General features: G+C 43.1%; 1 protein-coding gene and 3 long non-coding RNA genes across 6 annotated transcripts; 3 read left to right on the top strand and 1 right to left on the bottom strand.

Annotated features, from left to right (window-relative positions):
- Positions 1 to 580: 580 nt before the first annotated feature.
- On the top strand, positions 581 to 2058 carry LOC140680481 (uncharacterized). Its single transcript, XR_012051831.1, has 2 exons — positions 581 to 661; positions 1642 to 2058. It is a non-coding gene; the product is annotated as an uncharacterized lncRNA (long non-coding RNA).
- Positions 2059 to 3269: 1211 nt separating this feature from the next.
- On the bottom strand, positions 3270 to 3581 carry LOC140680466 (uncharacterized). Of its 2 annotated transcripts, none has more exons than XR_012051789.1 (2): positions 3392 to 3581; positions 3270 to 3296 (listed from the first exon to the last, which is right to left on the bottom strand). It is a non-coding gene; the product is annotated as an uncharacterized lncRNA (long non-coding RNA). The 2 variants fall into 2 exon arrangements; XR_012051788.1 differs by having other exon boundaries at positions 3397 to 3581.
- Positions 3582 to 3590: 9 nt separating this feature from the next.
- On the top strand, positions 3591 to 23720 carry PTP4A2 (protein tyrosine phosphatase 4A2). Of its 2 annotated transcripts, XM_041720729.2 has the most exons (6): positions 3613 to 3795; positions 11721 to 12418; positions 14827 to 14919; positions 20294 to 20424; positions 22241 to 22315; positions 23167 to 23720. In XM_041720729.2, the coding sequence occupies exons 2-6, from the start codon at positions 12323 to 12325 to the stop codon at positions 23273 to 23275; spliced, it is 504 nt and encodes a 167-aa protein (XP_041576663.1). In that variant the 5' UTR covers positions 3613 to 3795; positions 11721 to 12322; the 3' UTR covers positions 23276 to 23720. The 2 variants fall into 2 exon arrangements, with proteins under 2 accessions (XP_072773962.1, XP_041576663.1); XM_072917861.1 differs by lacking the exon at positions 14827 to 14919 and having other exon boundaries at positions 3591 to 3795.
- LOC140680467 (uncharacterized) lies at positions 14926 to 16856 on the top strand. The gene is made up of 2 exons (XR_012051790.1): positions 14926 to 16355; positions 16652 to 16856. It is a non-coding gene; the product is annotated as an uncharacterized lncRNA (long non-coding RNA).
- Positions 23721 to 25660: the final 1940 nt, after the last annotated feature.

Below are 25660 nucleotides of genomic sequence, written 5' to 3'. Positions count from 1 at the left end.
GGGCGGGAATGGCGCGGAGGGAGCGACCGGTGTGTGTGTGTCTGTCTGTCTGTCTATCTGTGTGTGTGTGTGTGTGAGGGGGTGTGTGTGTGTGGGTGTGTGAGGTGTGTCTGTGGGGGGGTGTGTGTGTGGGGGGGGGTGAGTGTGTGTGTGTGGGGTGTGTGAGTGTGAGGGGGACCGCCGCGGGAGCGCGCCGCGCATGCGCCGGGGCCGGGCGGGAATGGCGCGGAGGGAGCCACCGGTGTGTGTCTGTCTGTTTGTCTGTCTGTGTCTGTGTGTGTGTGTGTGTGTGTCTGTCTGTCTGTCTGTGTGTGTGAGGTGGTGTGTGTGAGAGGGTGTGTATGTGTGTGTGTGTGTGTGGGTGAGGGGGTGTGTGTGTGTGTGTGTGTGGGGGTGTGAGTGTGAGGGGAACAGCCGCGGGAGCGCGCCGCGCATGCGCCGGTGCCGGGCGGGAATGGCGCGGAGGGAGCCACCGGTGTGTGTCTGTCTGTCTGTGTGTGTGTCTGTGTGTGTGTTTGTGTGTATGGGGGTGTGTGTGTGTGTGTGAGGTGTGTATGAGGGTGTGTGTGTGGGGGGGGTGTGTGTGAGTGTGAGGGGACAGCCGCGGGAGCGCGTGCGCATGCGCCGGGGCCGGGCGGGAATGGCGCGGAGGGAGCCACCGGTGTGTGTCTGTCTGTCTATGTCTGTGTCTTTGTGTGTGTCTGTGTCTGTGTGTGTCTGTCTGTGTGTGTGTGTCTGTGTGTGTGTGTGTTTCTGTGTGTGTGAGTGTGAGTGTGTGTGTCTCTGTGTGTGTGAGGGGGAATCGCCCCGGGAGCGCTCCGCGCATGCGCCGGGCGCCACCCGCGCCCCCCTCATGAATGGCGCGGGGCCGGTGGCGGGGTTGGAATGGGGGGTGATGGAGACTGGGAATGGTGGATGTGGGGAGAGATTAACTCATCCAGTCCGTTGTGGAGACAGGGAATGGTGGATGTGGGGACAGAGTAACTCATCCAGTCCGTCATGGAAGTGGGGAATGATGGAGGCAGGGAATGGTGGATATGGGGAGAGTAATTCATCCAGTCCCTTGTGAAAGTGGGGGATAATGGAGGCATGGAATCATGGATATGGGGAGAGTAATTCATCCAGTCCGTCATGGAAGCGGCGGCATGGAGGCAGGGAATTGTGGATGTGGGGACAGAGTAACCCATCCATTTTACCTATGATCCTGCTTCTAATGTGGCCACTGCCTTTTTGCTTACTATAAGTAATGCCACTGTTTATGTGATCCACCCCATCATCGCACTAGGATTAAATCATAAGAAAACCCCTCAGAGCATAGAGTGTGGGCATGAAAGCTGAATGAAAAGTGGCAAACAGCAAGCTCAGAATCCTCTGTTGCTAAGGAGCAACTAGGATTCATTTGTGAAGGCAATAACATTGATGCTCAAGATGTGTGTCTCGGCACTGAACAAAGTATTTGCCACTTTGAAATCCATCCAGTCACTCACCTGTCGTGGGAGCGGCAGGTAATGGAGGCAGGGACTGGTGGATGTGGAGAGAGTAACTCAAAGTTGTGCTGTATTAATTCTCTTAAGTAGTGTGGTAAATGCACTTTTAGATTCCAACATAATGTTAAAATAGAGACTATGTATGTGGGGGAAGTTTTTTTTAGGAATGAGATACTTGCTTTGAGGAACACCTAAATCTTCCAAAGAAAAGGAATTTATGGTTTTCTTATCAGAAGAAGCTAATTTCTTCAGGCCTTGCTCAGACTCGAAGACACCATGGGGATTAATGGAAATAGTTGACATACAACAGACAGTTTCTTGTTTTAAATAGAATTTATGCATAACCATGAGGGATATATAAATATGCAACAGGCTGTTGCTTTTAAGGTTATTCCTTTGTTCACAAGGGATGCTTTTCCTGACTTTAGTGTCTGAGAGCATCCAGACATCCGTAATTCTTTGCTTTTTATTGTCTTGTAATTGTCCTAACTCTAAACTTTATTACTCTAATTGTATTACTATTTTTATAACCATTTTATTATTATTAAACTCTTAAAATTTGAAAAACCAAGTGATAGGCGTTTTTCACAATTTATCAGAGTTTATGCGACTCCGGTTATGATTTTGCAGAGCCATTAAACCCAGCGAAGTGTATTTTGAGGGACAAAGGTTTGCTGGTACCTTTTTTCTCACCCTCAGCTTTGCCCCTTCATGGATGATTCAGCCGGGATCGCCGTGCCCCAGCCGGTGCTTCCCCGTGTGTTCTTGACCACGGAACCGGTTCCTCGATCCTGGTCCCCGATTCCCAGTCCCGATCCTGGTGCCCGATCCCGGTTCCCGGTCCCGACCCTGGTCCTTGGTCTCCGGTCCCGATCCCGGTCCCAGTACCAGATCCCGGTACTGGTCTCCATCCCGGTCCCGATCCCTGATCCCCAGTTTCGATCCTGGTCCTAGTCCCCGATCCCAGTCCCAGTCCTGGGTCCCCGATCCTGGATCCCAGTCCCGATCCCGGTCCCTGATCCCCGATCCCTGTCCCTGATCCCCGATCCCGGTACCGGTCCCCATCCCGGTCCTGATCCCCGATCCCAGTCCCGGTCCCTGATCCCCAGTCCCGATCCTGGTCCCGGTCCCCGATCCGAGTCCCGATCCAGGTCCCTGATCCCCAGTCCCGAACCTGGTCCCTGATCCCCAGTCCCGGTCCCTGATCCCCAGTCCCGATCCCGGTCCCCGATCCCAGTCCCGGTCCCTGATCCCCAGTCCCGATCCCGGTCCCCGATCCCAGTCCCGGTCCCTGATCCCCAGTCCCGATCCCGGTCCCCGATCCCAGTCCCAGTCCTGGGTCCCCGATCCCGGTCCCGATCCCGGATCCCCGGTCCCGATCCCGATCCTGGTCCTTGGTCCCCGGTCCCGGATCCTGGTCCCGGTCCCGATCCCGTTCCCGGGTCCCCGATTCCCGATCCCGGTCCCCGATTAATGCTCCCGGTCCCCGATTCCCGATCCCGGTCCCCGATTCCCGGTCCCCGATTCCCGGTTCCGGATTCCCGATCCCGATCCCGGTCCCCCATTCCCGCTCCCGGTCCCGCCGCGGGAACCCCCGGGCGGGCCGAACCACTGACCGCTGTGGGGAGGAGCGGGCTGTACCACTGCGCTAGTGGGGGGGGGGGGATGCTGGCGTGGAAGGCTCCGTGTGCACGTGCGGCCAGAGGGCCGGTCCAAGTGCGCGGGGGCTGCGGGGGGCGCTGGGACGTACCAAGGCTGGTCAGGGCGAGCCGCCCCGGCCCATACCAATGCCCAACGGGGGGGAGAGGCCTCTACCATAGGATATAACGGGGGATGGAAGGAGCCGTTCTCCGCTACACGGAGAGGGGCCACCTCCCTCTGGAGCGGGTTGCTCAAGGCATTACCTAACCTGGCTTCGAACAATTCCAAGCTCGGGGCATTCCAAGCCGCGCTCACAGGGAAGCATTTCCTCCTCACACCGAACCTCTGTAGCTCCGTGTCTCGTCACTGCAGTTCGTGACGGGAGCTTTCCCGGGAGGCCACGCCAGACACTGAAAACTGCCGCGAGCTCCATTCCCCCCTCCACGTTCGGAATGGACGCGCCCAGCGCGCTGCCCCGAGGCGGGGGCCGGTGTGGGCGGACCGTACCACCGCGCGGGCCGTGGGTGTGCGGGGGGGGGCGCGGCCTGTGCGCTCGGAGCCGTGTGGCGGCGCGCGGGGCTCTCGGTGTCTCCGGCCGGACCGGGCCCAGCGCAGCCCCAGCCCCGTCACGGAGCCTGCCCGGCCCCCGGCCCGCTCAATGCCCACGGTGAGAACCGCGGAGGGCACCGGGCGAGGCGGGAGGCGCCGCCCCGGGGGCTGGGGAAGAGGTGGGGGGGGAATCCCGGGTGTTGCTTGGCGTGTTTGGAGGGGATTCCCTGCTCTGGGGGGCCCGGAGAGTCTCCTTGGGCCCTTGTGGGTGGTTTGGAGGGGGTTTTGTGTTCTGGGGGAGGCTTTGGGAGCGTCAGGGTTGGGGAAGGCTGAGGGGGTGGGTTTGGGGGTGCAGGGTTTGGGGTGGGCTTGGGGGTGCAGGAGGTTTGGGGGTGGTGGGTTTGGGGGTCCACGAGGCTCTGCCCGGCTCCAGGGGCTGCTTCGGGGAGTCCTTCCCGTTGTGGAGGAAATTCCCGGCCTGTGGGGTTTGTTTGGGGGATCCTGCGAGGCTTTCAGGGCTCCCTGCGTGCAAAGAGGAGGTTTGGGGGTGGCTCAAAGCTCTGGGGTCCCCCCTGTGCTTGGGGGTGCTCTGGGGGTCCCCGTGTGCCTGTGGAGGGTCCCCAGGGCTGGCTGGGGACAGCTTTGACCTGTAGCTTTGGGGGTCCCTTATCGCTGGTTTTTTGGGGGGGTCTTCCTCATCTTGGGGATGTGGGGGGCTCAGTGCCCACCCCCAGCCTTGTGTGGGTCCCCAAGCCCCCCTTGCAGGCGGTTTTGGGGGGATGTTCAGGAAGGGAGGGCATTTCCTGGGGGGGACAGGGAGGCTGCAGGAGGGTGGAATGTGGGGTTTGTGCCTGGTTTTTGGGGGGAATTTGTACCTGGCTTTGGGGGGATTTTGTATCTGCTTTTTGGGGGATTTGTACCTGGCTTTGGGGGGGAATTTGTATTTGGGTTTTGGGGGGAATTTGTATCTGTTTTTTGAGGGATTTATACCTGGATTTTGGGGGATTTTGTACCTGGTTTTTGAGGGGTTTGTACCTGGCTTTGGGGGGAATTTGTATCTGGTTTTTGAGGGGTTTGTACCTGGCTTTGGGGGGAATTTATATCTGGGTTTTGGGGGAAATTTGTATCTGGTTTTTGAGGGATTTGTACCTGGCTTTGGGGGGAATTTGTACCTGGCTTTGGGGGGAATTTGTACCTGGCATTGGGGGGAATTTGTACCTGGCTTTTGGGGGGAATTTGTATCTGGTTTTGGGGGTTTTTACCTGGCTTTGGGGGGAATTTGTACCTGGTTTTGGGGTTTTTTTACCTGGTGTTGGGGGGCATTTGGAGCAGTGTTTTGAGGGAAGGGGTGTTACCTATTCCTGTGTGGACAGGGGACAAGTTTGATAAAAGCTATGGATATTTTTTTGGGGGTGGGAAAGGGAAGCCTCGAGGTTTTTTTTGTGTGTTTAGGGCTGGAAAAAGCTGGGGAGCGGTGACATTTCTCAGGCTGGAGGGGGGCAGGAAAGGAAGGGTGTCCAGGATGTGGTGGTTTTCCTGGGGTGGGAATTGGGGGCAGGGCTGTGGGGCCGGTTTGTCTGGATAAAGGGCTGTTACCCTGTGGGATTTGGGGCTGGGAAAGGGGGAGCCGATGGATTCTGGGCCGAGCAATGCCTCGGGAAAAGTCCTGGCGTGGCTCGGGGTGCTGCGAGTGACCTGCGGGAAGGTCTGAGTCAGGGAGGGGCGGATTTCTGGGCAATGTCAGCTCGGGGCGAGCTTGGGATTGAGAAGGAGCTGAGCTTTGGGATTTGGAGCGCAGGTGAGGCTGTGGGGAAGTGCTGGAAGTGGCTTTTTTGGGGTGTGATTAGTCACCATCTGCATTTTCTCCCCGGGGCAGTGTGTGCTCGCTGGTTTCGGGGTGAGGAGGAGGAGGAGGAAGGCAGAAATTTGGCTTTGAAAAAGCTCCTGTATAAATGGAAACTCGCCTCGAAACTCCCCAAACGAACCAGGCAGGGTCTGACTCAGAACTGCAGTTAGGATTTAAAGGAGGGGGGGGGAATAAAAAATAAAAAAAAAGAGATACCCACCACTAGCAGCAGCCAGAAAACTCTGTCTCCTTATGACTCAACATGTAGAAATACTTGGATTTAATCAACTCAGCTGGAGTTAAGGTAGGAGTGTGGATGCACAGCCAGGAATGTGGGTCTTACTCAGGATCTAGTTGTGGTTTTTTCTTTTTTTTTTTTTTAAACACCTCAAGAAACACCTCAGTGAATGATCCCAGGCTGAATTCCCTGCAGAGATCCATCCTGCTCTTCCCCACTGAGCTTTCCCTGCCTCAGGGCAGAGCTCAGGCTGCTCCCCTGGCTCCTGCCAGGACTTTGCCCCCTCTGGAATTCCAGGTTTGATACCTGGCAAGGCAGATCCAGGTGATTCATGGAAAGGCTCCAGAGCTGGGAAAGGAGCAGGGCAAGCAGGGAGCTCCCTACAGAAGTGCCAGCATGAGAGGGAATGGCTTCACCCTGACAGAAGTTTGAAAATTCCTGTCTAGGAAGTTTTTTAGGCAGGAATTCCCTGTGAGGTGATGAGGGATGGGATGGAATTCTCAGAGAGGCGCCTGAACCATGCTGGGATTCCAAATGACGTGATAGCTCGTGTATTTTGGGAGGGAAAACCCCATTTTCAGGGCTGTTCCTGCCCTGGCAGAGAGCAGCTGGGGGCTCTGGGTGCCCCTGACAGCTGGAGATTCACAGCAGCTCCGTGAAAACCTCGGAAATCCGCCCCCATGCCTTGGAGGCTGCTGTTTTTTGAGCCAGTGAGAGCTGGAACACCTCTTAAATAAGAAATATCAAATCCCTTCGGAGTGCCTGTGACCCTGGTATCATCTCACAGCTTTTTGCTGATGCTGAGGGGCCGGAGGAGGCCGAGATGTTCTTTCCCAGCTCTCGGGGCTCGCCAGGTTGGTCACTGTTAATTGTAGCTTTTTGTTGCTTCTTGTTTCTCTCTCTGTTCCCACCTAAAATAAAAAAGTTCAGCTCTGAAAACCGAGCTGTGAGAGAGAATGGGCCTCACCAGGGAACAATTGGGACTTTGTGGCCGGGCAGTGACATTTATCAGTCAGCCCCAGGCTGGGCTGTCAGCCTGCTTTAACTCCTCAGCTCCAAACTGAGGCGTTTTCCCAGCAGAGCTGGATGGAAACTCAAATTAGGCAGATGAGCAAGGTGCAAGTGACTCAGCTCTGCAGCTTCTGTGTGTTTTTCTGCGTGATTTTTGAAGTTGCTTTTAAGTCCTGCTCGACTCGTTAATGGGGTTTTGGTGTTGGGTTTTGATATTTCGTGTGAGAATATTTAGGCTGAGCTGTTGATCAAGGCAGGACCTTGTTTTCAAAGCCCAGCTTAGACAGCTCAGCCTTCTGGTTTTTAGGAAAGGCTTATTGATGTCGCAAACAAATTACTGAAAGTAATTTTTGATTTCATGTGAATATAATTCCGTGGCTTAAACAGGATTGAGGCTCAAGTTTTAATTTTTTTTTTCCTTTTGCTTTTGACTTCAAAGTTTTAGCAACTTCAAACACTTTTAGCAACTTTCAGCTTTTTGGGCATGGAATGCAAACACCATTCCAACATGTCCTTTAAAAACTGAAATGATGGGTGGGGAAGGTGTTTTTTTTTTAAATAATCCTAATGTCAGAACAGCATTAGCAGGGAAAAAGAGCATGAAGCACTTTCCTGGAAGAACTGGGGCAGTGTCCAGCTGCTTCCCGGTGTTCCCAGGGTGATTTTTCCATCCATTCCAGTTTAGGGATGTGGTGAGCTTTGCCTCACCCCTGGGCAGGTGACAATTGTCACCATTTCCTGACAGTGGCATTGCCACTCGAGGCTTCTTTGAGCTTCTTGTTCCTGCTGGGGCAGATCCGTATCTGCTGCCACAGAGGAAACAGAGTGAGTCAGCCCCAGAGCTTGTCAGCAAACTGGGAGGGACTGGGAGGGACTGGGAAGGGGTGGGCAGGGTGGAACAGCGAAATTTTTGGACCTCACCCCTCTGCAGGCACGTGTCAGTCTGAGCAAGCTTCCTTCAGTTCATCCAAAACCATTTAATTCCAGGGTTTTCCTCCTTCAGAGGATGTTTTAGAAAATAGTTTTTGTTTGTTTGTTTTGGGGTTTTTTTGGGGTTTTTTTTTTTTTTGGGTTCTGGCTGATTTGTGGTTTTAAGTTTTTGGAGGTTTCTGGCGTTTTTCACGTGGAAAATGTTGCAGGTGAAAATGTTTTGGCAGTGTAGGGATAGAGAGGGGTCACTCAGTGGGGAGTTTTCAGGAAGGGGAAGTAAAACCTGGCATGGGCAGAGTGTCAGGAAAAGCCAGAAGATGGAAGTTTGACAGCGCTGCTTTCACGTGTGGAAATTCCAGAGGTATCATGGAAAAGGAAAATCCAGCAGCTCACAAATTCGAGAGGAGCAAAACGATTTTGGGATTGCTGGAGGCCTTCCCGAGGATCCTTTTAATTCCAAGTAACAAATTAGCAGGGAGTGCTGGCTGCATCCTGTGCCCTGGGGCGTTGGAAAGGGGATCCCGGTGACCTTTCCAGGGGGATCCTTGTTCTGCAATCCCTGGAAGCTGCAGCTGTTCTCAGCTGTTCCTCTCCCTCCTTCTCTCTCTCTGTGTAATTTTGGAGGAGCTGATGGAACTGGGAGTTCCTCACGCTGTCATTCCTTGCTTTTCCTTTACCCTGGGATCTCGGATTTAGGAATCCTAAATTCATTGTGGCTGTCTGGGATTTCACTCCCAACCATCTCCAGCTCCCGTCAAGCCAGGAATTCATTTCTCCCCTGATCAGTTGTTACCTTGATTAATTTATGCTGCTTAATTCCTGCCTTTTCCATGGATTTTCAGCTTATTTTTGCCCATTTGAGAAGAAATTCCTCTCAAATTTACCTCGGATCAGGCTGTGAGTGAGGGGAGGAAATCCTGGTGGGATCTGTGTTAAAAACTTCCCAAAATCCCTCCCACCTGGATTGAGCGGGTAACAACAGCTGGATTGAGCAGAGAATAACAGTTGCATTGATCAAATAACACCTGGATTGATCAAATAACACCTGAATTAAGCAGATAACATCTGGATTAATCAAATAACACCTGGATTGAGCAGAATTCCCTGATGACACCACCAGGAGCTGCCTCCCAGCTCCAAAAATGTTCATTCCCACCTCTCTGTCCTGCTGCCTCTCTGCTTTTCCTCCTCGGATGCTTCTGCTCCCTTTTCCAGCCCAGCATCATCATTTTTTTGGTTCCTCTCCGTGCCTCATCTCGCTTTCTGACTAGAAAATCTGAAGGTTAATTGGCTGAAAAACCATTCCTTGTTTGCTGCTGTCCACAGACCTGGTTGCAGTTTATTCTCCTGGGGTTTTGAAATGCAAATTTACTTGCAGAGAGAATTTGTGAAATGTTTACCTGGGGAAAAATCAGAAAGTGTAGACAAAAAAATTTTAATTTTCTTAATGAGAAGCCTGATTTTTCTTTTTAAACTCAGTATCCATCAGCAGCCCAAACTTTTAAAATTAGCCTTGTGTGTTCCATCAACTCCTTATCCTGCTGGAAATAACTTTTTTCAGGCTTAAATACAGTGCTTTAGTAAAAATACATGTTTAATTACTCCTGAACTAGGAGCTAATTAAATACTTCAGGAATATTCCTTTGGGAAGGGGGAGCTGGTGTCATTCCTGGTTTTCAGAGGAGCTGGTGACTCCTTGGCACTCTCAGCAGACGTGGAAATGAAATATTCCACTTGTTAATTGGAAATGAAATATTCCACTTGTTAATTGGAAATGAAATATTCCACTTAATCGCTTGGTAAATTGTTTGTACAACTGCCTTTTAAAATAATTGGGGTGAAATTCAAAGAATATCCAAAATGACCCTGATTTGATACAACTTCCAGGGCAAAAATAGCTCTGGATGAGAATCTTCCAACCAAATCTGAGAGGAGAAAATCTAGGAATGGAGGTTCTTCTTTCTCCATTTTGCCATTAAATTATTTATAAAACCATTTTTTATTCTCCTAATTGGGCTTTCACCTCTTTAATTTCCTGTGCTCTGTGAGAGAGGGAATTGATAAATGCAGGGACTCGCGTGTGATGTGTTTAGGGGGGATTTTTGTGGGTGAAACATCCCAGAATTGGTGGTGGAAATTTGTATTTCAGTCACTCTGCCTCGAGGTCGGGGGAGGTGATTGAGAGCAGCTTTCCCCTTGCCTCTGGCAAGCTAATTAATCTCATTTTTGGCACTGAAAGCTGTACTTTGAGGCGGTGATTGCTGTTCTTTGGGTGATTTTTGCACTGAAAAAGGGTAATTTGGTGGTGCTTAATTTGCCTGTGTGAAAGTGAGGATCTCATTAAACACTGGGCACTCACAGGGGTGGGTTTTTCCCTAATTTTCCTCACTCCAGTGTTGCCACGCTGACCTTTCCACTCCACTTGTGGGTTTGTGACTCCTGCCTGCAGCCTGGGATTTTATCCAGCTGATTTCAACCTTTTTTCCCCTCATAAAAAAAAATAAAAAATAAAAAAAGAAGCATCAGCAGCAATTCATTGGCTTCATTATTTTAAAAAACCACGCTGATAATTTAATATTTCTGATTTGAGGTGCTGTTGGGATAACTCTCATTTTCATCCCCCTGAATTTCAGGACTTTGTTCCACCCTTTATTGCTGAAATTTTGTGTTTTGATTTCTGGCTTTTCAAGCTGAGAGCTGTGGCTGCCTTTAAAGCCCAGGTCTGTAAATAGAGATAAGGCAGCGAATAACCCAAAGTTATTATGGTTATAACTGAAATAATTGAGAATAACTAAAAGTTATTGCTGCTAAATGACCATTTGGCCATCACTTTGATAGATTCCTGGGGGATATTTCGAGTTGGGTGGAATTTATTTGCTGGCAGGAGCTGAAATACATGAAAAACTGATTCTATTTTATTATTTTATTTATTATACCCTTATTTCTGCTCCTGCTGCTGGTTTTGTTCAGAAAATAAAAGCACAGCAGTGGTATTTTTGATATATTTGGGATTAATCCAAGCAGGTGGGGCTGTGCCTGTGACATTTCCAAGTGTGTGCTTGGCTTTGTGCTGTTTTCTGTTACTCCAGGAGGGGAACACAGAATTCCTTACTCCTGGTGCCTCCAGGAGCAGGAATTACAGCAAATCCCGGGAGAATATTCACAATATTTTTGATCAGACCTATCAGGACTTTGATTTATTGGTTTTTTTTTTTTTTTTTTAGTGATTATTTTAATTTGAGTTTCTCTGGGGTGGGTGAGTGATGGGGAGAGTATCCACCAACTTTTCCTGCAGTTTTTCCCCCAACTCCAGGAGTTCTGTTGGAGGATACTTGGCACAGTATACCAAGAAAATATTCTCAATATTTATGATTAGACCTATCAGGACTTTGATTTATTGGGGTTTTTTTTAGTGATTATTTTAATTTGAGTTTCTCTGGGGGGTAATCACTGATGGGCACAAAATCCACCAACTTTTCCCTCTTTTTCCCCCATTCCAGGAGTTCTGTTGGACCATACTTAGCACATTTTATTTAATTTGAATTTCTCTGTGTGGGGAATCACTGATGGGCACAGAATCACCAACTTGTCCCTCTTTTTTCCCCCTTTCCAGGAGTTCTGTTGGACCATACTTAGCACATTTTATTTAATTTGAATTTCTCTGTGTGGGGAATCACTGCTGGGCACAGAATCACCAACTTTTCCCTCTTTTTTCCCCCCAATTCCAGATATTCTGTTGGGGGATACTTGGCACAATATCCCAAGAGAATATTCACAATATTTATGATTCAGGACTTTGATTTCTTGGGTTTTTTTTTGTGATTATTTTAATTTGAGTTTCTCTGAGGGGGAATCACTGATGGGCAGAAAATCATGAATTTTTCCTGCTGTTTTTCCACCATTCCAGGGGTTCTATTGGAGCATACTTGGCACGTTTTATTTAATTTGAGTTTCTCTGTGTGGGGAATCACTGATGGGGACAGAATCACCAACTTTTCCCTCTTTTCCCCCATTCCAGGAGTTCTGTTGGAGCACCCTTGGCACATTTATGGCGATTCTGAGCGTCAGGGCAGACTTCTGCCAGGCCCAGCACAGCACCCTGGCTGCCAAGTGAGCTCAGGGGGCTCCCCACGTGTGTCTGCCTGCCAGAATTCCCATTTTTTTTTTGGCCTTGGAGACTCCGGGAAGGCGGCTCAGATTTATGGGATATCTCCTGCCCCTTGGCAGCACCTCCCTGGCACAGCTCAGCCCCAGGAGAACCAAGAGGAGCCACAACCCTGCCCTGGCTGCCCTCACCTCACCAGTGCCTCGATGTAGAATTCCCCAGCCTGGCCTGCAGTGGGAATTTTGGGAGCCTGAAGGATACCACCCCGCCGGGAATTGAGGATTATTGGAAGCAAAGCTGCTTTTTCTAGGAGCAAAATCCCCTGAGGAACAAACCCATTCAAGCAAGCTCTGATCAATCCCAGGCATATTAGTGATCTTTTTGATGTTTTCTGCTGTGAAACGTTTCCAAGGTCATTGATTTTTTTTTTTTTTGGTTTATTTCCCCCTTTATTTTGATTTTTTTGTTTTTCTTTTTTTTTTTTTTTTGGCCCCTCACACATTTTCTTTGCCATTATGAACCGTCCAGCCCCCGTGGAAATTACTTATGAGAATCTGCGTTTCCTGATCACTCACAACCCAACCAATGCGACCCTCAGCAAGTTCATCGAGGTAAGGACTCCAAAAAATTCCAAAATCCCTCAAAATTCCTGCCCAGCAATCTGCTGACCAGTCCTTCCTCCCCTCTCAGTGCCTCTTACCTGAAATTTCAGGGCTTTTTTGTCTTTATTTTTCACATTCTCCTCACAGGATGAGAACAGAATTCACTGGTGTTTGGGTTTTTTTGAGAATTCCTGCATTTCTTAGCTTAGATGAGCTCCAGTTTTGGGATAGAAACACAACCCCCTTTCATCAAGGATTTACTTCTTGGACAAGAATGAATCCAAAAAATTTTCCCAAATTCCTCAACATTCCTGTCCTGGAATTTGCTGACCAGTCCTTCCTCCCCTCTCAGTGCCTCTTAACTGAAATTTCAGGGCTTTTTTGTCTTTATTTTTCACATTCTCCTCACAGGATGAGAACAGAATTCACTGGTGTTTGGGTTTTTTTCTGAATTCCTGCATTTCTTGGCTTGGATGAGCTTCAGTTTTGGGATAGAAACACCCACCCCCCTCCATCAAGGATTTACTCCTTGGACAAGAATAATGAGTCCAAAAAAATTCCCAAATTCCTGTCCAAATTCAGGAATTTGCTGACCAGTCCTTCCTTGCCTCTGGAAGGAAATTTCAAGATTTTTTTTGTCTTTATTTTTCACATTCTCCTCACAATACAAGAACAGAATTCACTGCTGTTTGGGTTTTTTTCTGAATTCCTGCATTTCTTGGCTTGGATGATCTTCACTTTTGGGATACAAACACATCCCCCCTTTCCATCAAAGCATCCTTGGACATGAAAATGATTTCAAAGAGAAAAAATGGGAGATTTAGGTAAAAAATCCAGGGAATTCCCAGAGGAGCTGGAAATGTCCAAGGCCAGGTTGGTGTCCCCAACCAGAGGAGTGGAACTGGGTGAGCTTTGAGCTCCCACCCAACCCATCCCATGATAAAAATATTTTGATTTTTGTGCCTCTAAATGTTGTTTTTCATTGAGCAATGCACCGTTTGTAATAAATAAATCAACCATTGCTCAGCTGCTGAGTTAAGAGCTGGAGCTGAGCTTTCTCCTCGCTCAGAAAATGAAATAAAAACTGAATTTCAGGTTCACAGGATGAGTTCTTTAACTCCAGTGTCCATCCCAGAGCTGTCAGGGATTTCAGCTGCCAGAATTGGCCTCTGCTGGGTCACAGCAACATCTGAAATTCAGCAAAATTCCATTTTTGGGCCAGCAGCACGGTGGGTTTCACATCTTTGAGCCCTTCTGGCTTCTCTCAGGAGGGTTTTTATCTGGTTTTTATCTGTCTTGTGCAGGGTTTTGTCACTCCAGAGGGATCCTGAGTGTCCCTTCCCTGCTCCGTTTTCCCTCCCATCCATTTGTTTTTATTCCCCCCAATTCTTGAGAATTTCCTCCTTTTTTCAGCGCTCTCTGCAATGTACATTCCTGCTAATGATGAGGTGCAATTCTGCCCCAAACAGCAGAGGAAATTCTGATTTCTGAGCCTTCAGAGCGAGCTGGAGCAGCTTTTGTTTGATCCTCTGCTTCTTTATTTGGCACCCAGTGCTACTTTTAGTGCATTACCAGGAAGCTGGAGCATGGTGGGGTGTGTGTTCTGTTCCTCCCTGCCTCCAAATGTCAACACTGCCTGCAGCAAACACTCCCAGCCTTCTATTTAAAGAGAAAAAGCTACATGGAGCCTTTAAACAGCTATTTTAATACTCTTATAATTGCAATTTTTACCTTACAATTGCAATTTTTACTCTTACAATTGCAATTTTTACTCTTACAATTGCAATTTTTACTCTTACAATTGCAATTTTTACTCTTACAATTGCAATTTTACTCTTACAATTCCAATTTTTACTCTTACAATTGCAATTTTACTCTTATAATTGCATTTTTTCTCTTATAATTGCAATTTTACTCTTGTAATTGCAATTTTACTCTTGTAATTGCAATTTTTACTCTTAAAATTGCAATTTTACTCTTACAATTGCAATTTTACTCTTGTAATTGCAGTTTTACTCTTATAATTGCAATTTTTACTCTTAAAATTGCAATTTTACTCTTACAATTGCAATTTTACTCTTACAATTGCAATTTTACTCTTGTAATTGCAATTTTACTCTTACAATTGCAATTTTTACTCTTATATTTGCAATTTTACTTTTATAATTGCAATTTTTACTTTTATAATTGCAATTTTACTCTTACAATTGCAATTTTTACTCTTATAATTGCAATTTTTTTTTTCCCCTCAGAAACGTTCCTCATTTTTTTCTGTCACTTTTAACATTTCCTCACAAATTTTATCCCTTGCCCCTTCCACTTCAGTGCCCTGAAAATGTGGAAAACATGGAGTTTTGTAGCTGACAAAAGGAAATTTCTCATTCATCAGTGCTCAGGTGTTTTCTTTTCTATTCAAGGAGCTGAAGAAATATGGGGTGACAACTTTGGTGCGAGTTTGTGATGCCACTTATGATCAAGCTCCAATCGAGAAAGAAGGAATCCAAGTTCTAGTGAGTTGCCTTTAAAACTGGCTAAAAATGGGAATTTTCACCTCTGCAACTTGTGGGGATCTCTTCAGTGCTCAGGGCTGGTCCAGTTTGGCAAAAAAAAAAAGAAAAAATAAAAAGAATTTAGCACCAGGTAAAGGTGGGTTTGAGAAACTCGATGGATTTTTGTGTGGTTTTGGATTTGTTGAGGTATTTTGTTTGCTTTTTAGTGATTATTTTTGTGTAATATTTTGTATAATATTTTGTATAATTTTGTATAATTTTGTATAATGTTTTGTATAATATTTTGTATAATATTTTGTATAATTTTGTATAAAATTGTATAATTCTGTATATTTTGGTAATGCCTGCTGCTCAGCCCTGTGGTTGAAGCCTGGTTTGGTCCTTGTTTTTGGCCACAACATTTTTTTGGCTTTGCTGTTGTTTTTCTCCGGATTTGGATAAAATCCCCTCTCCCTGCTCTTACAGAAAGTGCCACTTTTGAGCCTGTGGGTGACACATTGCTACAAATTTCTGTGGCAAGAGAGAACTGTGGAATCCTGGAATATTTTGGGTTGGAATCCTTAAAACTCATCCTCACCACGGCCAGGGACACTCCCATTATCCAGGTGGTTTTGGACACAAATTCTCTGGGAAATCCATCCCAATCCAGGCTCAGAGGGAAGAATTCCTCCCAAATTCCCATCCTGAGCCCTGCTCAGCAGCTGCAATTCCTGCTCCCAGCTGCCCTTGTGTCTGTCCTGACAGGGAAAACCCTCCTGGAGCAGTTTTGTGTCAGAAAAAGGAGACAAACAGAATTTTTTATCTTGTTTTATTGTTATTTTATTGAAACTTCAGCATGCTGTCTGCAGGAAAACAGGACAAAAAGGGCTCAGAACCTCGTGTCACGAGGCCTTTGAAGCCTCATCAAAAATTAAGTTGCCCAATTAAGAAGTGACACCTAAATTATTTTATAACCCAATAACTGACCCCTCAAGTCCCACAATACAAATTTTTCTCCCCAATTACAAGATACCACCCAAATCCATGGAGAAGAAGGAAGAAGAAAAGAAAGGAACTGGAGGCATCACCCTACATCCTCCATCTTGTCCCCATCTACAAAACACTAAATATCCTAAAACCTAAATTTCTCCCTCATGATGACACACTAAACCCCTCTCTGTAATCTATTTCACACTTTTGTGTGGTTTTGAGCTTCCAGGCAGTGTTTTTCCAGGCAATACTTGGAAATTCTTCGAGTGTGCCTGATAAAATCAGTTTATTTTGCTGGTGTGAGTAATAACAGTGAGTGTTGTGAGGGGCAGAAGTTGCACCTCGGCCTTCCTGCAGCTCTCCTGCTTTTTGTGGCTCAGCCACAGGAAAATTCCTGCAGTTTTCCGTGAGGAAAATAAAATTTTATCCAGGCATATCAGTGAAAATTCCACATCCACATCAGGCAGGTTTCTTGGCTTCCACAGGAAAACTGCTGCAGTTTTCCATGCAGGAAAAAAAAGGAAATAATAATGGAAAACTCTTGCAGTTTTCCGTGCAGAAAAAAAAAAATATTTTTCCATGGTGAAAAGAAATTTTATCCAGGCATATCACTGAAAATTCCACGTCCAGGTCAGGCAGGTTTCTTGGCTTCCACAGGAAAACTCCTGCAGTTTTCCATGCAGAAAAAAAAAAATATTTTTCCATGGTGAAAAGAAATTTTATCCAGGCATATCAGTGAAAATTCCACATCCACATCAGGCAGGTTTTTTGTCTTCCACAGAAAAATTCCTGCAGTTTTCCATGAGAAAAAGAAAATTTTGTCCTGGCAAGTAATTGAAAATTCCACATCCAGGTTAGTCAGGTTTCTTGGCTTCCACAGGAAAAATCCTGCAGTTTTCCATGCCTGAAAAAAGGAAATAATAATGGAAAACTCCTGCAGTTTTCAATGCAAAAAAAGAAAAGGAAAACTCCTGCAGTTTTCCATGCAGAAAAAAAAAGAATTAAAAAAATTCCATGGATAAAAGAAATTTTATCCAGGCATGTCAGTGAAAATTCCACGTCCAGGTCAGGCAGGTTTCTTGGCTCCAGCCCTGCAGAGTTTTTAGAGTTTTTAGAGTTTTTATTCCAGTTCCAGGCACCCACATGGGCCTCGGTGTGGTTGGAAAAATCCCTCCTTGCAGGGCTGCCCTCTGGAATTGTGTTTTTAAAATAATTCAGTTTTTTTTTTTGCTTCTCAGGAAGCTTTAAAACCTCAATTTTGAACCGAGAGATGCTTAAAAAAACCAACTGGAAATGAAGTTTCCTGCAGCTCTGCCCTGGTTTTGTGCCTCTCACTCTGAGCAGAACCTCCTGTTTGAAATATTTCCCTCACCCCAAAAAACCTCAGGACTCTGCTCCAGGAAAAAGATAAATCCAGCTCATCTTCCCCATGAATTCCTGCTTTTTTTTTTGTTTTTTTCCAGGCTGCTCTGAAATGGGATTGAGTTCCCCCCAGCTGAGAAAATAACACCTCTCTATATCAAGCTAATATTTGCCTGTAAAAAATAACATTTAACATTAAAAACACAGCCTGGGGGAAGATTAGTGACTCTTCTAGCACTATTTAATGTCTATTTTAGCACTGCTGAGGTCAAAAATGTGGTGAAACCCCTGAAAATGGGATTTTTTTGGCAGGTCATGGATAAAACATGGTGGCTCCAGAGCTTTTTTTTCCCAGATTGTGAATAAAAATCAGAGTGAGAAAATATGGAATGAGCTGTTCCCTGCAAGGGATGGGTTTAATTCCTGTGGGCTGCTGCACATCAAGAGCACAAAATCGGAAAAAAAAGTTGTTTTTTTTTTTTTCCCTGAGGGGATTTTTGGCACTTTTTGGCTTCCAGAGGTGCTGTGGTGCCTTTTTTCACCTTCAATATTTTTTTTCTGAGGGGATTTTTGGCTTTTTGGCACTTTTTGGCTTCCAGATTTGCTGTTGTTGCTTTGTTCACCTTCAGTATTTTTTTTCTGAGGGGATTTTTGGCACTTTTTGGCTTCCAGAGGTGCTGTGGTGCCTTTTTTCACCTTCAATAATTTTTTTCTGAGAGAATTTTTGGCGCTTTTTGGCACTTTTTGCCTTCCAGAGGTGCTGTTGTTGGTTTGTTCACCTTCAGTATTTTTTTTCTGAGGGGATTTTTGGCACTTTTTGCCTTCCAGAGCAGCTGTGGTGCCTTTGTTCACCTTCAATATTTTTTTCCTGAGGGGATTTTTGGCACTTTTTGCCTTCCAGAGGTGCTGTGGTTGCTTTGTTCACCTTCAGTAAATTTTTTTTGAGGGGATTTTTGGCACTTTTTGGCTTCTAGAGCAGCTATGGTGCCTTGTTCATATTCAGTATTTTTTTCCTGAGAGGATTTTTGGCACTTTTTGGCTTCCAGAGATGCTGCGATGTTTTTTTCCTCTCTGAGGGATATTTTTCCTAATTGTCCTTTTCACACTCCTTGATTTATTAAATCAGATTTTTTTTTTCCCCTCTGTGCCAGCACCAGGATGGCGCAGGCAGGTGGGAATTCCTTGCTTGGAATTCCTTGGAATTCCAGGCTGTAAGTGGAAGCTGTGGAGCTCACCCTTCACAGATCCAGGCAGTTCCAAATTTCCAGTATTTTCAAAGAAAAAGTTCTTTATCAGCTGAAAATTCTGTCGCTTCACCACCTGGGTTGCCATTCCTGGAGGTGTTTTGCTATTCCAAAAAAAAAAAAATAAAATAAAAGGGGAAAGAGGATAAATCCCTTTCCTGCCTCTCCCACTTTGTGCAATCCTGCTTTCATTGTGCAGAATTTGCTTTTCTGTCCTGTCCCAACAGGAACCCAGAGCTCAAAGTAAGGAAAAAAAACCCTACAAAACTTCTCTGCTGCCAGAATTATTTTGTTCCTGTGTTTTATCAGCGCTGGGATGGATTCAGGAGTTGTGTGGATACGAAATAAAAAGATTTAATTTCAATTAAGCACAGAAAATCCTCTTTCAATAGCAGCACCCTGCCTAAAATAACCCAGGCAGCCCTGTGGGACCGGGTGGAAAATCCCATAAAAAAAACCTTTTATTAGAAAGAACAAATTTTGATTTCTGATCTTATCCCCGTGGCCTTTCCCTTTGCTGTGTTGTCCCAGATATTTTTAATTTTCCAAGTATTTTAACAAAGGACTTTTCTGCGCTCTTTAGGCTCAGTGAATTAATCCCATATAAAAATATTTCGGTTTTCTTGGGGTTTTTGTAGCTTTCAGGCTCAGCTCTCACCTGGCAGGACATTTCTGGCAGGAAGTGCTGAGTGCATCTCAGAATGAAAATTTGGGTTTCAGAAGATTTTATTTCATCAGAACCTATTCTCAAAGTGCTCCAGAAAAGAGATTTTTTTGTCCTGATGAGGAGAGAGGGATCTTTTTTAAACCAATTTCCTTCCATTTTCAGAGGTGCTGGAATAATCCAGGACCCTGCCAGGAGTTTTGCTGCTAAAATACATCACAGTCATCTAAAGAAAAGTGCTAAATAATTACTATTATTATTTTTTTTTTCCTTTTACATCCTTTCTCCAGCACTCCCCACACCCAAGAAAATTATAAATTATGAGATGATGTGCTTGGGCCTGAAAGGAAAGATGTGAAGCAAAATTCCAAGAAAATTGTGTGAGGAAAAATGGGAAGACGCTTCTGTGGCATTTTTGATTATTGATATTAATAACATCAACAATATTGATAATGTTAATATTACCATTATATTAATAACGATAATATTAACATTAATACATAATTTTATTAATTATTATCATAATAATTAATACTATTATTATATTAATAATGTTGCTATCATTGATATCAATAATATCAATAATACTGCCCTTCCAACAGCAAAAAATGTGACTTTTTCCCATTATTTGAGCATTTTTCTGCTCATAAGAGTGTTTTTTTTTGGTATTTTTTCAAATCGAAAGCACCCAGGTGATTGGGAGCTCCCTGAATTCCTGGCAGCTCCTCTGGAATTGGGAATTTTCAGGAGCATTTTGGGAATTTTCGCCTGAAGCACAAATGGGGTTTTCAAAGGATGCCACGACCACCAGCAGAGCTCTGCAGAGTTCTCCTCTCTCCCCTAAAAATAGGCATTTTTAGCTGAAAATGCCTATTGATTTTCACTTTTTTTTTTTTAATAAAATGGGATTTTGAGAACAAGGAAAAAAAAACCAGTTTATTGCAGAGTTCACAGCAAAGTGCAACCACATGGTTATTAAACATTTCACGTTGCATTACATCGACCTGAAACTCCAGGAAAAAAAACCAAAAAAACAAAATTGTGTTTATGACTTTTTTTTTTTTTTTTTTTGTTGCAAACTCCAGGATTTTGGTGGCTGTGGATTTCATGGAATTGTTGGGATTTTTCCCCTCAGGACTGGCCCTTTGATGATGGAGCACCTCCCCCGGGACAGATCGTGGAGGATTGGCTGAACCTCTTGAAAAGCAAATTTCGGGAGGAGCCCGGGTGCTGCGTGGCTGTGCACTGCGTGGCGGGGCTGGGCAGGTCAGTGCCTCTCATGGCTTAAATAAAATTAAATTTCATAACACTGATCTTAATCATAATAATACATTTAGTCATTATTATCGTGTTACTATTAAATTTTTTTTTTAATTAGGTGGTATTTAATTATATTAAATTTTTATTCATAATGTATAATATATAATATATATTTCTATAAATTATACATAATATAACTAATAAATATTTATTATATATTTATATAATTATATCTAAATATCTAATATATAATATATAATATATTGTGAATTTAATAATAATACATTTAATCATTATTATAGTGTTACTATTAAATTTATTATTTATTTTTATTAGTTGATATTCAAGTATATTAAAATTGTATTAATAATATATAATATATATTTCTACAAAATTATACAAAATATATTTAATAAATATTATTTATTATATATTTATATAATTATATCGAAATATGTAATATATAATATATTGTGAATTTAATAATAATACATTTAATCATTATTATAGTGTTACTATTAAATTTATTATTTATTTTTATTATTTGATGTTTATCTATATTAAATAAATTATTAATTATATTTATAATATATAATATAGATTATATTACATAAATATATAAAAGATATATTTAGCTAAATTTTAAATAGTACTATTTATTATATATATTATAATAATATTTATTTTATGTTTATATAATTATACATAAATATATATAATATATGATAATATATATTTTATATATGTTATCTATAATATAAATAATATATAACATATATAATATATATTATATAATATTATCTTGGCTTTAAACTGGGTTACATAAGAATAAATAATATAATATAAATTATATTATATTATAATAATATATTAAATTATATAAATTAATAATATGGAGTTTAAGAATAGAAAATTTAATAAACATAATAATAAATTTCATTTATTTGGCAGGAAGGCGTTTAACAACCCCCAATTCCTCTGTTTTCTTCCAAATAATTTAAACCAACATCAGATTTGTGTCATGAAAGCAGCAGGGACTTAATGCAGCTTAAATTATTAATTAATTAATTAATTATTAAATTATTATATACATACCGTGTATTATATTCATTTATTATATGGATTAATTGATTAATTTCAAAATTGATAAAAAACTTCAGAGGACACTTGTGTCAGTCACGAACTCCCTCATTTAAAAGTGGTGGGAATTGCTCAAATTCCCCCTTGGAGAATGAATAATTGTATTTATACATGTGATAAATACAATTTATCCAGGATTTTCTTATTTTAGCCTCAGGAATTATCCAATTCCTGGCACATCTTTAATTCTTCACCCTTAGAGGTGCCTCTTGCACTGTGGGGTGGAGAAAAATCAATATATTCTGGGATTCCTGGCTGTTAAAAACCCTTTTTTTTACCCTTAACTGACTTCTGAAATGCAGATCCCAAAGCAGAAAATTCTGTTTATCCCTGCTCCTTGCCAAAATTACTTAAAAAATAAAAAAATATATAAATATCTCCAAACCCATAGCTCAATCCACCCTCAAAATTATTCAGGAGATGTCAAAACCCAGAAAACGAGGTGAAAAACCCACAATTATTCTCATACCCCAACCACTAAAGAGCTGCTATTGATTTTTATTTCCTTTGGAAGCAAAATCCATTAAAAAAAAAAAATCATTTTACATCGGGCGAAACAAGAAATAAAAAAAAATAAACCCTTCAGCTGCTTGTTTGGGAGAGGAATTGGATGAATTTTGAAGGATTCCATTTATTATTTCTGGGGGATTTTTCCTTAAAAATTGATTTTTTTCTCCTGCAGGGCTCCCGTTCTGGTCGCTCTTGCTCTCATTGAATGTGGAATGAAGTATGAGGATGCAGTTCAGTTTATAAGGCAGTAAGTGAAAATTCAATTTATTTTGTATTTTTTACCCTCCCAGGAATCTATTCGGTGGTTTTTCACCTGCCTGAGCCTGTTGAGGAAGATATTGGGGTTTTTTTTTAGGAGTTTTATGCTAAAATAAATAATATCTTGTTAAAATCTGGGTTTAAATGTGAAGAAAAAGCTCAAATATTTCGATTTTTCTGAGGTAAAAATGTCTGGGACGGGAGTACAAAAATTTATTCTAATTAAAGAGGAATAGCAGGTGATCTTGCTCCTTAAAATCTGGGTTTAAATATGAAGAAAAGGCTCCAAATTTTTGATTTTTGTGAGGTAAAAGTGTCTAGGATGAGACTTTAAAAATTGATTCTGATTAAAGATGATTAACAGGTGATATCTCTCTTTAAAATGTGCATTTAAATATGAAGAAAAAGCTGAAATATTTTGAATTTTGTGAGGTAAAATATCAAGGATGGGAGTACAAAAATCACTATTAATTAATGAGGATTAACAGGTGATCTCTCCCTTAAAATCTGGGTTTAAATGTGAAGAAAAAGCCCAAATATTTTGAATTATCTGAGCTAAAAATCTCCTACTCCATGAAAACAACAACAACAAAAAAGCTGGAATTTGATCTGAATATTCCCCTGAAATATTTTATTTATCAAATAAATTTTTGTTTTCCCGTGGGTTTATCCTCTTGGGGGTGGAGGATAAAAAATTCCCACCAAAATTCTGCTTTTTTAGCCCTAAAAAACTCACTAAAACGAATAAAAATTAAACCTAAAAAGCAATTAATCTGCCTGAAGTGAACAAAAAGGTGCTTTTTTCAATTTATATCCAATTTCTTTGATTTTATTTTTTAGGAAAAGGAGGGGAGCTTTCAATTCCAAACAGCTGCTTTATCTGGAGAAATACCGGCCCAAAATGAGATTACGCTTCAAAGACGCCAACGGTCACTGCTGTGTTCAATAAATAAACACCAAAAATCAAAATATTGATCTCAAAAGGAAGGCAGAAGTGAGCGGGGGGCTCTTCTCTGGACTCTTGGCACCTGAAAATGTGAATCTGGAATCAAAAAAAAAAAGTAAAAAAAAAAAAAAGTAAAAAAAAAAAAAGTGATTAAATTAGTGGTGGAGTCAGCACTCCTCAACCTCTGTCCTTAACAAAAAAACCAAAAAAAAACCCAAAAAAAAGGTGATGATGATTGAGAGAAAAAAAAAACAACCCAAAATTAGAAAAATATATAATAATAATAATAATTATAATAATAATAAAAAAGCCAATTAAGAGAAACATTTCAGTGAAGGATTGTTTTCTCCTTAAGCTGCAACCTGCAAGGAGAAAAGCAGTTTCTGAACCTTCTGTATTTTTAACTTTTTAAGAAAAGAAATAAAGTCAACTTTATGTCTAAGGAAAAGCAGCAGAGCATTTCCTTGTGCAGAAAGGTGAGAAAAAACATCCCCCGAGTCAGGAACGTGAATTCCTGAGATGTGAATTCCTTTTTAAACTCTTAAAAAAAAGAGATTTTTTTGTTGTTTTTAACGAGGAGGAGCTGGCTGGGAACAGCCTCGACAGCCTTAAGCCCCTTTTTGGGCACATCCCAATTTTTTTGGGGATGTTTTCCATGGAATTTTGTCTCCTGGGGGGCTTGGACAGGACCCCCACTGCCTAAACCCTGTGGTGAATCTGTTTTTGGGAGTGTGTGTGTGATTCTCTGTGTGTCTCAGTGATTTTTTTCCCCAAAAGAATTCGGCTGAAATGTTAATTTTTAGACAGAAAATCCATCCTGGCACACAAGACTGATGTTCCAAAGTGTCCTGGGTGAGCAAAGGGCGATTCGGACAAGAATTTAAAATTAATTTCTCTGTCAGAAAGATGGAAAAGGTGCTTTTTTTTAAAATTTTTTTGCTGCTGTCCACATTCCCAGCCTTGCTGAGCCAGGAAAAATTGGGATTTTCAGGGAGGGCCTGACTTGGTGTGAGGGGGAATTTTCTCAGCTGAACCTTTGATTGCCTTCTTCTTTTTTATTGGGGTTTTTGGGAGAGAGAATCCCAAATTCCACCCCAAAATCCTGACACCCTTCATCAGCAAACTGTAAAAATTTTGGATTTTTGGAGATTTTTTGTGGGGCTGCCAGGGAATGAATTGAAGGATTTTAGGATCAATTTTGGCCAGGCTGCTCCTACCAAACCCGTTTTTGATTTTGGCTGCCCAGGGGTTACCTTGTACACCTTTTATTGGATATTTTTCCCATAATATCCATATTTTTTCCCACAATACCCAGTTTTGGAAGGTTTTGGATCCACCTTGCTGAGCCAGGAAATTCAGATTTTCAGGGAGGGCCTGACTTGTTGTGAGGGGGAATTTTCTCAGCTGAACCTTTAATTGCCTTCTTCCTTTTTATTGGGGTTTTTGGGAGGGAGAATCCCAAATTCCACCCCAAAATCCTGACACCCTTCATCAGCAAACCATAAAAATTTGGATTTTTTTGGGGCTGCCAGGGAACAAATGAAGGGATTTTAGGATCAATTTTGGCCAGGCTGCTCCTACCAGACCCATTTTTGATTTTGGCTGCCCCAGGGATGATCTTGCACCTTCTCCTGGGTAATTTTCCATAATATCCATATTTTTTTCCCCCATAATATCCATATTTTTTCCATAATACCCAGCCTTGGAAGGGTTTGGATCCAGGTTTAGGGCCCTTTTCCCTCAGGATATTTGGAATTTTAGGTTGTTGGGCTATACCTGCTGAGGCCTCTCCCCATCCCTTCCTCATCCTCCTTTCCCAGGATTTCTCCCTTTTCCAAACTCCTTTGGGAACCTTTCCAGAATTCAGGGAATGGATTTTAGGAATTCCAACCCTTGGCAGAGATTTTATAAATTAAACCAGAAAATATCAGTACTTGTCAAAGCCCCTCCCCAAACCTCCAGGTTGTGCTGAATTCTCTCCTCCCTGTGGAATATTCCGAATTTTTCCATGGATCAAGGAGACCTGGAATTGTTTTTTGGGGTGGGTGCTGCACTGGGGAGTGGGAGGGAAATGGTGCTGAAATCACATTTTAAAATGAATTTTTCTGCAAAGAAAAATAGAATTTTTCGCCAAAGGTATCCTGGTTTTAAAACCAATTTGACAAATTCTGGAAGTCAGATTCGAGGGGGAGGTGCTGAACTGGATGAAAAACCCCAATTTAGAACAATAAACCAAATTTTAAATGCTCCGTGTATAACTTCCCATTCTTCCCTCTACTCCCCTAATTCCCCTCTTGATTTATAATATCCTAATTATCATATCCAGCCTTAATTAGTGGGGGAAATGCAGATTGTGCCGGTGTCCCCACGAGCTGGGGGTGGCACTGT

The sequence above is a fragment of the Taeniopygia guttata genome, chromosome 23 (assembly GCF_048771995.1).
Source record: "Taeniopygia guttata chromosome 23, bTaeGut7.mat, whole genome shotgun sequence".
In the NCBI taxonomy this organism is placed as follows: Eukaryota; Metazoa; Chordata; class Aves; order Passeriformes; family Estrildidae; genus Taeniopygia; species Taeniopygia guttata.
The sequence above is the reverse complement of the archived record's forward strand: the minus strand, read 5'-3'. Positions and strand labels throughout refer to the sequence as shown.

Bases quoted from the DNA above. Each gene is read 5' to 3' on its own strand.
- PTP4A2 (XM_041720729.2), top strand. From the start codon at position 12,323: ATGAACCGTCCAGCCCCCGTGGAAATTACTTATGAGAATCTGCGTTTC. The intron at 14,920-20,293 runs GTGAGTTGCCTT...TTTTCCCCTCAG, and splicing joins AAGAAGGAATCCAAGTTCTA to GACTGGCCCTTTGATGATGG. The intron at 22,316-23,166 runs GTAAGTGAAAAT...TTTATTTTTTAG, and splicing joins GCAGTTCAGTTTATAAGGCA to GAAAAGGAGGGGAGCTTTCA.